At 56.0% G+C, this 10,698-nt stretch overlaps 2 protein-coding genes across 4 annotated transcripts; one reads left to right on the top strand and one right to left on the bottom strand.

Annotated features, from left to right (window-relative positions):
• Positions 1-58: 58 nt before the first annotated feature.
• LOC106852705 (B-cell differentiation antigen CD72) lies at positions 59-5,257 on the bottom strand. 2 transcript variants are annotated; one of them, XM_014875477.2, is made up of 8 exons: positions 4,537-5,257; positions 4,361-4,450; positions 4,070-4,156; positions 3,282-3,596; positions 2,864-3,012; positions 2,381-2,532; positions 1,345-1,512; positions 59-1,003 (listed from the first exon to the last, which is right to left on the bottom strand). In XM_014875477.2, the coding sequence occupies exons 1-7, from the start codon at positions 4,613-4,615 to the stop codon at positions 1,374-1,376; spliced, it is 1,011 nt and encodes a 336-aa protein (XP_014730963.1). In that variant the 5' UTR covers positions 4,616-5,257; the 3' UTR covers positions 59-1,003; positions 1,345-1,373. The 2 variants fall into 2 exon arrangements, with proteins under 2 accessions (XP_014730963.1, XP_088012638.1); XM_088156512.1 differs by having other exon boundaries at positions 59-912.
• Positions 5,258-5,305: 48 nt separating this feature from the next.
• Positions 5,306-8,981, top strand: LOC148219918 (B-cell differentiation antigen CD72-like). Of its 2 annotated transcripts, XM_088156511.1 has the most exons (5): positions 5,306-6,618; positions 7,458-7,772; positions 7,902-8,050; positions 8,235-8,332; positions 8,663-8,981. In XM_088156511.1, exons 1-5 carry the CDS (start codon positions 6,177-6,179, stop codon positions 8,808-8,810), a joined length of 1,152 nt encoding a protein of 383 aa, XP_088012637.1. In that variant the 5' UTR covers positions 5,306-6,176; the 3' UTR covers positions 8,811-8,981. The 2 variants fall into 2 exon arrangements, 1 of the variants encoding a protein (XP_088012637.1); XR_015799479.1 differs by lacking the exon at positions 5,306-6,618 and having other exon boundaries at positions 6,619-7,772; positions 7,902-8,311.
• The last annotated feature ends 1,717 nt before the right edge of the window (positions 8,982-10,698 follow it).

Here is a 10,698-nt window from a genome sequence, read left to right as displayed (position 1 = left end):
TTGGGTTCATGCCCCTGAGTCCGTGTTTGCTGTGGTACACAAGAAAACAAAGAGCAGATGAACTGGGTCTCTTTATTGCTGTAAAGTGGGTTTAGCCAGCAGACACGTGCCCCCTCCAAAAAGTCTGCCTTTAACACCCTTTTGCTCTTCATGCAAGCTCACTCACATAGCAGTTCATCAACTAACTATATATGGCACACACAACCTCATCATAAACGGAGAGCATTTTCGCCTGGTTGAACATAACTTCCTCTGCTCTCACCTGGTCACAGTGTTACATCAGGGCTACTTTGCTTAACCTTCACATGTGCACGTGTGTAGCAGCTATTTAAAGTCCTGATGAGTTGTCTCGAAAAGCTTCAGCCTGCTACAAGTGCCTGAGTTAACTTTTGCTTTTGAAAGGCACAATCACACTATGGGACCCTAAAGGTCATTGCTCTACTTTCTAATTAGCGCAAAAAAAAATCCCCAAACGTCAGCACAGTTGAGGCTCAGCTTCCTTCCTTAGGAGCTGAGGCTTTGCCGAGCCGTTGAGTGCTAGGTTTTCTGAAAGCCATGGCCAAGCTGCTCCTGCAATGTGGTCAGGCAGAAATTCCTGCTGTGGGAAGGGGACTGTGTGGGGTTGAGGCTGTGCTGTCCCCAGCTCCTGCTCCTGGCATACCAGCACCGCAGCTCTCTCCGTGCTGGGGATGTGGAGTGGCTCCAGTGCTGAGTATCAGTGCTTGATCGATTCTGCAGCCGGTTCCGAGCTCCCCATTGCCCACTAGCTGTTGTGCTCAGGAAGACCCAGAGTGTCCCATGCAGGTGTGGGGTCGGCTGTGGAGCCTCTACCACTCAGCCAAAGCACATCAGCTGGAGGCACAGGCCACTGGACACCAGTGGGAAGGACCCGGGTGGCTCAGGGGCAGCGGGCTGTGAGAGGGAAGCGGTTGGCTGGAATGGCTGGGATATCCTGGGCAGGGACACAGCAAGGCTGAAGCAGAGGCAGTGCAGGGTGCAGGTGCTGCAAGGGAAAGCAGAGGAGGGTGAGGATGAAGATGAAGGTGAGGGTGAGATGCTGCCCACTCCCCCCCACCCCCCCAACATGCAACAGGGCTGGGAAAGCACCTTGCAAGGGTTTTCCCCCATCTCGCCCCTTTGCTGAGCCACAGCCTCAGGGGAAGCATTCAGACCCAGAACGTCCGTGGCAGCAAAGGGATGGAGGCAGGCTCCATCCAGCACAGGGAGGTGACTGCATTCCTCTTTCTTTCCAAGGGAGAGAGTTAACATGCTGACAGACAGAGCTGCAGGCTCCCTACTTTCCCCCAGGCACACCCTACGTGTCCCTGACTCAGCAGGACTCACCACAGCCGTGCTGGGGCCGGCAGCCATCATCACTTGAAAGGGAGGCTTGGCCCTGCTGCCTTCTCACAGATCCAGAAGTGCAGGTCACTGGGACCAGTGCACTGGGCAGGTTTGATGCTCCCACGGCTTATTATGGCACAGGTTCCATTAGATTTTGACTGCCAGGGCCTGAATGGGGAAACAACACATCAGGCACTGACATGTTCTTTCTACCCTGTTGAGGCAGCTGCAGCTACTGACAGCTGCCTTTTGTACACTGGCAGAGGATGCTGCAGTCAAAGGGGGATCCCTCAGTCCTTCCCTACTAATTTCATAGGCTGACAGCTCAGCTGATGCATCCCTGCACTTCCTCGGGCAGGCTGAGAAACACTGTAAAAGGTGCTTGCAACACCCCTTTAGCCTCCCCCCTCTCGGCCCTGCCACTGGGGGTTGTTCCATGGCTGCAGTGGGGAGAACCAGATCCTCCCTGAAGGCACATGGATGAGCAGAGGAGCTGTCCTGAGCTCTGAGTCTGCTTTGGGTGCAGCTGCTGTGGCAGGGCTGAAGATGGAGGCCCAGGTACTCAGAACCTTGCCAGACAGGTTTGTTCCTCCCCAGTGCTCTCAGACACTGCAAGAGGAAGCAGCAGCGAGCTGAGGTGGTACACGTGTCAGGGAGGAGCCCAGGACTCTCCACAGACAGAAAGGCTTGATCTCCCTATGGAGAGGAATCAAGAAGACATGTGGGGGATAGAGGTGGTGCTCGAACACCATGCCTAGGCCCCAGATAAAATTTGGGGTTTCTTCTGTCCACTCTTGCTGCCTCCTGCTTCACATGCCCTGCCTTTTACCCACCCCCGAGTCTTGGCTTTCCATTTGCATGTACTCTTAAGTTTCTCATCACACCACTGCACCCACCATCCCTCAGTCCCTGCTGCTCTGATGCTCTTCATTTCCCAGGGCCTGTGCCTGGAACTGGGTACTGGTGGAATTTAAAATGCTTCCTAGAGCCATGCCAGAGGACGGGAATTTTGGCAAGAGGCAGTTCTGACATGTACCTTTCATAAAGGGAGCCATCCACCCAGAACCAGGCCTCCGAGCCCCCATCACTCTCTGGGTCCTCTTCCTCCAGCCAGCCATAGTCGTACCAGGGAAAACTGCCCTTCTGCAATCCAATCCAGTATGGGACATCTGCATTCTTCAGGAAGGTCTGGGGAAGAAGAAAATGTGTTTTTTCATGTTTTATTCCATGGCACCTATGTACTTCACAGCAGGGTGATCATCTCGCCAAGGAGCATCTGTGGCTGGAGTTTCTTGAAGCAGGACAACTCAGCAGCCAGGTGCCCTGCTCCAGTTTGGGAAACATCCAGGAATGCCAGAGCCTTTCTATCCCATGTCAACCACCAGCCATGCGCTCCAGAGAACAGTCTTGCATCCTCCAATGTTCCAGCAGAAAGAGGGCCCCCAGAACCGTGCTAGCCCATCTGGGGACCCCATGGCTGGATACACCATCTCCTGCCCTCAGCTCCCCAGCACCCTACCGGCACAGTCCAGCGACTCCAGGATTTGGTGACCAGCAGCTGAGAATATGTCTTCTCACACTCATCTCTGCTGTCTTCCCATGTCTTCTTCTCCGAGGAGATGAAGAGGCACTTGCCCCTGTACAGCAGCCAGCCCGAAGGGCAGCAATCTGTGGGTAGGGGATAGCTCAGGGGTCCAAGCTCAGGGTCTCATCAGGGGCTTGCTCAGCCACAGATGCCCTGGGGGGGGGTAACAAGGAACAGCCCCACATCTTCCCAGCAGACATCACAGGTTCAGTGCCTGCTTCAGGCATAGCTTCAGCCCTTGGACCACCCTATCCCCACCATGCGGTCAAAAAAGCCAGTACTTGCCCCTTGGCACCTGCTGAGGGGTGTCAGTCACCTGAAGCAGCCCCTCCCTGTTCCATCATCACCCTACCTATAGCTGTGCAGGAGCGCAGGAGGGCCACGGTGCTCTCGCTGTTGTTGAGCCTCCCCTGCACCTCCTGCACCTCCCTCTCTGTCTTGCCCAGGACCCCCGTGACACGACGCAGCTCCACGTTCAGTCTGTCCAGCTCCAGCTGGCTGATGTTGCCCTGACGCCACGCTCGCTGCAGCTCTTCTCTGGCCCATGCCAGCTCCAGTTGTGTCTGCTCCAGGCTCTGCTCCCGTGCCCTCAGCTCCTCTGACAGGCGGCCCTGCTCGGATGCGTGCTCGAGGGAGATGTCCCGCAGGCTGCGGGTGGCCTGCCAGTCTGGGGACAGAGTGGGTGAGCTGAGACATGGGCATGGGACAGTTCGGATGTGGGACTGACCCTGCTTAAGGCAAGTAGGATGGGCAGGGCAAGGCAGGGAATTATCCATGACGAATGGGAAAGAATGGGAGGGAAGCACACAGCAGGGAAGTGTACGGTTAAGGGTTGGGCAGGATCTGGCAGGGGAGAGCAGGGGCAAGGCAGGATGGGGCGTGAGAGCAGACAGAGCAGGTTAAGGGCAGGGAGGGTGCAGCGATATGAGGCTGGGCAGTGCAAGGATGGGGGGAAAAAAAAGGAGCAGAAACAGAGAGGAAGATGGATGATGGGAGGGAAAGGAAGTGTGAGAGATGTGTGAGGGATATAGACCAGCTTGTGGCAGACAGGGCAGAGAGACCCAGCAGGGAGTGTGCATGAGCATGCCTCTATTCACCCACATCGCCCACCCTGACCCAACCACCCAGTACCCGACTCACAGCAAGCCCCCAGGGCCACAGTGGCCACCAGCAGCAGGAAAGTTGCCAGCAGACCCACAGGGATGCACCACCGACGGGACCAGCACCCTGCATGACACAATAGACATCACCTGAAGAGCCAGAAAACCCCTGACAGCTCCCAGACCTCCTTCCTTGGTACAGGCAGGAGAGTGGTGGCATAACAGCACAGGTGGTATGGTGTGACTGATGGGAATGGGAGGACTCCAAAACACCACCTATGACGCACACCAGAACCACTCTGGGTCAGCTGGAATCCAGCTGGATACTCACCTGGGCTGGGCTCTGCTCCATCCTCATCCTGCCCTGCCAGTGCTGGCTGCATGTTCTCATAGGGGCTCTCTGCCTCATTGATGCCGAAGGCTGTTGGAGGAAGGCAGGGGAGAGCAGCTGAGGTCATGGGGCTGGCCACGGCAGGGACAGCGTGGCAGGGCTGAGTGGGCTCTCACCTGCCTCCAGCGCCTGGCTGGCCATGCTCTGGCTTCCCATCACTTTGGCAAACCTCAGGTCGGCATAAAGTTGGGCCATGTGGGCGAACGCTGGGCAAGCCTTGAGCCTTGCTGGCTCCCGCTCTGCTCTTGGGATGCCTTTCTGAGATGTCCCTGTTCCCGATGATTGTGCTGTCTCTCGGAGGTGCAGCCAGCATCTGCAGAAGCAGAAGTTTGTTCTGCACTGTAGCAAATGGGACTAGTGAGGCACGGCTGCGGGGACCAGCACCCTCTCATTGGTCCCAGAAACACTGGCCCATCCCCTCCCACGCCCTAAAGGTGCTTATGGTTCCCCTAGGCACAGGGCAGGGTGAGGGCAGCACAGAGAGATGCCACAGCAGTGGCAGAGCAAAAGATAGACCCAAATGCCTGGGCTTACCGGAGAGCCGGGGCAGAGCAGGGCAATCCTGAATACAGGAGAAAAATGCCTTGTGGACAGCTCCGTGGAGGGCTGGAGGTCTTCACAGATAGAGATTTTCCCTCCCACCCTCTGAGAATGGGAATTTCCCCATGATGTATTTTGTTCCACTACCTTTCATCCTCTCCCTAGTCCCCTCCAGCTTTGGCATTGCTCCAAAAACAACTCCGGAGAGATACAAAAATCAGTGACATCCCCTTTGCCTTCCCTTCCCAAGACCACAATCCCAGCATTCACAACAAGTTCTTCTTGGTCTCTCCAGGTCCTCAGCATCTCAGAGGTCTCTACTGAACTGCATCCAGAGAAGGGCAGGTTTCAGAAGGGATGTCCCCAAACCCTCCCACTGCTTCCCATTGCCTGCCACTGCCTCCCACTCTGTTCCATTGCCTTGACATTGTCTCCCACTGTCTTCCAGATGGCCAGATGGGCACATCTGAACACAGCCAGTCCCTGAGACAGCACTGGAGGTGCACAGTGGTGCTGGTGGAGCAGAGTGTTACAAAGCCAGTGTCCATCATCTCTGCAAGAGCAAGGCAAGTTCTCCACCAGTGGAGAAAGGGAAAAATCAAAGCCAGCTTCAAAGAAGACATAAAGGAGGTTTAGAAAGCTAAAGGTTGAGCTGCCTTTATTCAACCTCTTGGAAGAAAATGGAGCATGTCTGCCTGGGCATGCAAGACCCAGGGAGGATATGCAGGGTAAAGGCCAGTGGGATTTATTGGATGACTGCCCAATGTACCTCCTATTGCTTGGAAGCACTAGCCTGGGGAAGAGAGGAGAGGAATGGGGTCATTTATCATGACCCTTTTGTGTCTGGGATGTGGTTTTCCATAGTGTACTTGCTGGCAGAGTAGAGAGATGTGGCCATGATGAGAGGAGAAGTGAAAGCTCATGCTGCAATGTGGAAGTCCCTTTTAGGTGTTGGGGCAGTGATGCTCAGATCCTGGAGAAGACCACCAAGAAGAGGGAACCTCCATGTGGATGGAGTCAGCAGCTGAGCTACCTGTTCCAGGCTGGAATCCAGACCTGCTTTCCCCTGCCCTAGGGAATTTGATGAATTCTCTGCAGGCTGAGCCCTACAGCTCTGCCCCATGCTCCACCCTGAGCTGCACCGCCCCAATGCCATCCCAGGGGACACTGAGCAGTTTTGGCATGTGGAGGCGAAGAAACTGGTGGTGCCTGGCCAATGGCAGGGCGCCGGTGCTGTGGCCGTATTTTCCCCTCCTCTGCACCTCAGCACACTTCTGCTTCTGCTGAAACCAGCTGCATTTTCCCTTTGAAGCGGAGCAGAGCCCGCAGGGCCATCGGGGCTGCCCGAGGCATGGCCCAGAGCGTGGTCTATGCCGACCTCAAGTTTGCCGTGAGCCCCCCACCCCCCGTCCCCGATGACGATGACAGTCCCTACGAGAACGTGCCGCTGGGGCCGGTGACAGCAGCGCCCAACCCAGGTGAGAGCGGGGATGCCCCGGCGCAGGTTGGTGGCAGGGGACCACGAGGCGATGCCTGCGGGTGCTCCTCTCTTGCAGGGCGCTGGACCTGGCGATGGCGCGACCCGACAGCGCTGCTGGCAGCCAGCCTGCTCCTGCTGCTGCTGCTGGTGGTGGCCGTCGTGGCCCTGGGGGCTTGCTGTGAGTCGGTGACTGCCGCGGGGTGGGGGCACCGGGAGGGCAGCATCAGGAGCGGGCGTGGGGGCTGGGTGAGGGACTGGCTGCGGGGGGCTGTCAGGGAGGAGAGGCTGGGGCTGGGGTCCGGGGCTCTTGCATGGCCACCACGAGCTGCCTCCTAATGCCTTTCCACTGCCAGTCTTTCGCAATTCCATCTCGCTGCCTTCCACGCTTCCCAACCCCTCCCACTGTCTCCCACTCTCTATCACTGCCTCCCCTTTCCTCCCACTGTCTTTCCACTTTCTCCCATTGCCTCCGAATTCCTCTGACTGCCTCCCTCCCCATCACTACGTCCCATTCCCCCCCACTTCACACTGCCTTACATTGCCTCCCCATTTTATTCCCACTCCCTCCTGCTGCTTTCCTACTGCCTCCCATTTCCTTACCATTTTCTTCTCACTGTCGCCCATTGCCTCCCACTGCCCTCCCACTGCCCACCAAACCCTCCCACTGTTTCCCACTCCCTCCCACTGCCTTCCCATTGTCTCCCACTGCCCACCAAACCCTCCCACTGTTTCCCACTGCCTCCCACTGCCTCCCACTCCCTCCCACTGCCTTCCCATTGTCTCCCACTGCCTCCCAGTGCTTCTCATTGACCCTCCTTGTCTTCCCACAGTCTCCCACTGCCTTCCAATGTCTCCCCTCCACTTGGCACTATTGGGGCTTCCATTCTCTTCCCACTGGCATCCCCCAGACAACCTCCACCCACAACCAGATACTCTTACCCTACTCTCCCTTGCAAAATAGCCATGCCCCAGGCAGGGCCCCATGCCCATGTCTCAGCTCACCTGCCCTGTCCCCAGACTGGCAGGTTTCCCGCAGCCTGCAGGACACCTCCCGTGAGCACATGACCGAGCAGGCCCGCCTGTCACAGGCACTGAGGGTACAGGAGCAGAGCCTGGAGCAGACACAAGTGGAGCTGGAATGGGCCAGAGAAGAGCTGCAACGAGTATGGCATGAGTACAACATCACCCAGATGGAGCTGAAAAGAAGGAATACTGAGCTGGGGAGTACCCAGCAGGAACTGGCTGCGTTGCAGGAGGAGTTGCAGGTGGTGCAGGGGATGCTCAACACCAGTGAGAGCACTGTGAGCAGCCTGCGTGCCTGCGTGAACACAGGTAGAGCCTGACGGGGTTGGGGCACAGGTGATGTTGCTGCTGCAAAGATGCAAGGGCTGAACTCGGCCAGGCTGAGCTTCGCAAGCATCCATAGAAGGATGAGCTCCTGAGCTGTGCCCTTGCCTCCAGATTGCTGCCCCAAAGGCTGGATACTCTACAAGAGCAAGTGTCTCTACATCTCAGTGAAAAAGCAGACCTGGAAGGAGAGCCAGGAAGACTGCAGGGATAAATTTGCTCAACTGCTGGTCGAAGACATGTGGCCACCATTGGAAGTGCCGGTACAGAGCAGAGGGGGTTGTGGTACCCAAGGAGGGTGGGGCTGGGCAGGGCCCCGTGGGGCCAGGAGGCACCATGAGGCCCAGGTCCCCATCCTGGCAGTCGGGGGGTGAAGCACTGCAGCCCTGGGGCACCTGGCAAGTGCTGGTCGTGAAGCAGGTGGTTGACAGCTTCTCTCTGCTCTAGCATTTTGTGCACGAGTCTAATACAGAGTACTGGATTGGAGCAAGAGATTTTTATGGGACCAGGAGATCTTCTCTAAGGTATGACAGCAAATACCATTTGTGTGTGCAAGAGTCCTTGACACAAGCACCTGCCCCTTTGCCATACCAGACAGGTGCCGTTTTGCCCCTGTGACATTCCTCAATTAAAGGGTTAATGGTCCCATGAGCAGTGCCCCAAGGGAGTGGGGTGAGGATAGAGCCAAGCTGTGGGGTGCAGTGCCAAATATTCAAGTGGCAGAGAAGAAGAGCAGGAGGAGGAATGTGACACTTCCTCAGGCTGATCTCTGTGCCAGGTGCCTTGCCTGCCCCAGCAGCACTGGGATCTATGGGAAGTGGTGTTCACGGTGAGGAGGTTGGCATTGCTGTCCTGAGATGTGCTCTCTTTCCTAGGAAACGCCGTAATTCAGAGTGCTGGTCACTAGTTAAAGGGGAAATGTGGAATAAGTTTTGTGGGAATCTCTTCCACTGGATCTGCGAGAAATCCCCAGAGCTGAGCAGTGCACCTAAGACCCGACCTCCTTTTCTGGCCAAGGACTGACTGCTGCCACCCCCCTCCATCACTGGACTCAGGAGCAGGACCTGTCCTGAGACATGAGATCCTGTCCTCTGAGCACACGTTGTGTCAATTGCATTGCAAAACTGCTGGGGAAAAGTGGCTCTATTTTAAAGCAAGGATTTTGTAAAATAGACCTTATTCCCCTCGCCCACACTCATGCATACTATACTGCTTTGTACTGTGCCACTGCCTGTCCCTGTGTGCCCTGGCAGCTCTGACCCACCGCAGAGCCCAGCTCCCACCTTCTTTGTTACCCCAAGGCTGCCAGGACTGCAGGATCTGCCATTTGCAAGATTTTAGAGCTGGGGGATGACACACTGATGTCCTCAACTTGTCCATTTTGGGGAGTCTTACGGATTTACAGCCTGACTCTTCTCTTAGCATTAACAGCTCTTGTCTTGCCCTTTCTTCTGCCTTCAACACCTGCCCAGGGCTTTGGGCTGGGTCCTGCCTGGAAAGGGTGCTGACAGTGGTGCCATCAGCATGAGAAAATGCTGGGAAACCCTGAGACCATATAGGAAGTCGCGGAGTGCTGGGGAGCTTTGAGAACATGGTGGATGAATGAGAAAACTCTGAAACCATGGGAGGAAAACAACGACAATGAAGAGCCCTAAGACCATGGGAGGTGAATGTGGGAATCCTGAGACCATGGAAAGAAAGAGGGTGCAGTGGAACTTCAAATGAGGGTGGTCCTGAAAAAATTGAGGTGCACTGATAAGACAGTGGGAGTGAGGAAGGAGCACTGGGGAGACTTGGGAACATGTGGAAAAGGGGAGACCCCTGCCACCAAGGGGGAAGGATCCCTAAGAATGTAGTAGGACCTTATCTGCCAAAGGAGGGTGATGAGACACCTCTGTCCAGATGGGGTGTGGGGGGAAGCAGTGCTGACCCTCTCTGTCTCATTCAGTGTTTCTGCAGAGAGGGGAATGTGTTTGCAGCCATTTTGCTAAGCTGGACTTAAGACAGTCAGCACAGCTTCACCACAAGTCCTGCCCAACCAACCCAATGCCCTGCAATGGAGCAATTGCATCAGTGAACAAGGGAAGGGCTACACATGTCTTTTATCTGGACTTCTGTAAAGCCTTCAACACAGTCCCCCTCTAAATTTAAGAGAAATTGATTCAATGGGTGAACTGCGCAATGGGTAAGGCTGGACAGCTGCATCCAGGAGACAGTGGTCAATGGCTCAGTGTCCTGTTGTGGACACTGGTGATAATGTTGGCCCTCAGGGATCTACCTTATGTTAAATAACCAATGTTATTTAGTACTCTTGTCAACAACGTCAGCAGTGGGATCAACTGCACCCTCACCAAGTTTGCAGATGACACCAAACTGAAGTGTGAGGACACACCTGAAGGACAGGATGCCACCCAGAGGGATCTGGACAAGTTCGAGGAGTGTCCCATGGGAACATCATGAGGTTTAACAACACCAAATGCTGGTGCTGCACCTGGGTCAGGACAACCCAGTATCAGCACAGGCTGGGCATGAACAGATGGAGCAGCCCTGCCCAGAAGGGCTTGGGGGTGCTGTGGGGGAGAGGCTGGACATGCCCTGGCCATGGCACTCCCACCCCAGAGAGCCAAACGTGTCCTGGGCTGCATCCAGAGCCCCGTGGGCAGCAGGGCAGGGAGGGGATTCTGCCCCTCTGCTCTGCTCTGCTCTGCTGAGACCCACCTGGAGCACTGCATCCAGAGCTGGGGTCCCTGCAGGAGGGACAGGGACCTGCTGGAGTGAGCCCAGAGGAGAGACACCAAGATGGTCAGAGGGATGGAGCACCTCTGCTATGAGAATTGGGATTGTTCAGCCTGGAGAAGAGAAGGGTTCAGGGAAAATTTACTGTGGCCTTCTAGTACCAAAAGGGGCTACA

The sequence above is a fragment of the Sturnus vulgaris genome, chromosome Z (assembly GCF_052056855.1).
Source record: "Sturnus vulgaris isolate bStuVul1 chromosome Z, bStuVul1.hap1, whole genome shotgun sequence".
Taxonomy (NCBI): domain Eukaryota; kingdom Metazoa; phylum Chordata; class Aves; order Passeriformes; family Sturnidae; genus Sturnus; species Sturnus vulgaris.
This window is presented reverse-complemented; position numbering and strand designations above follow the sequence as displayed.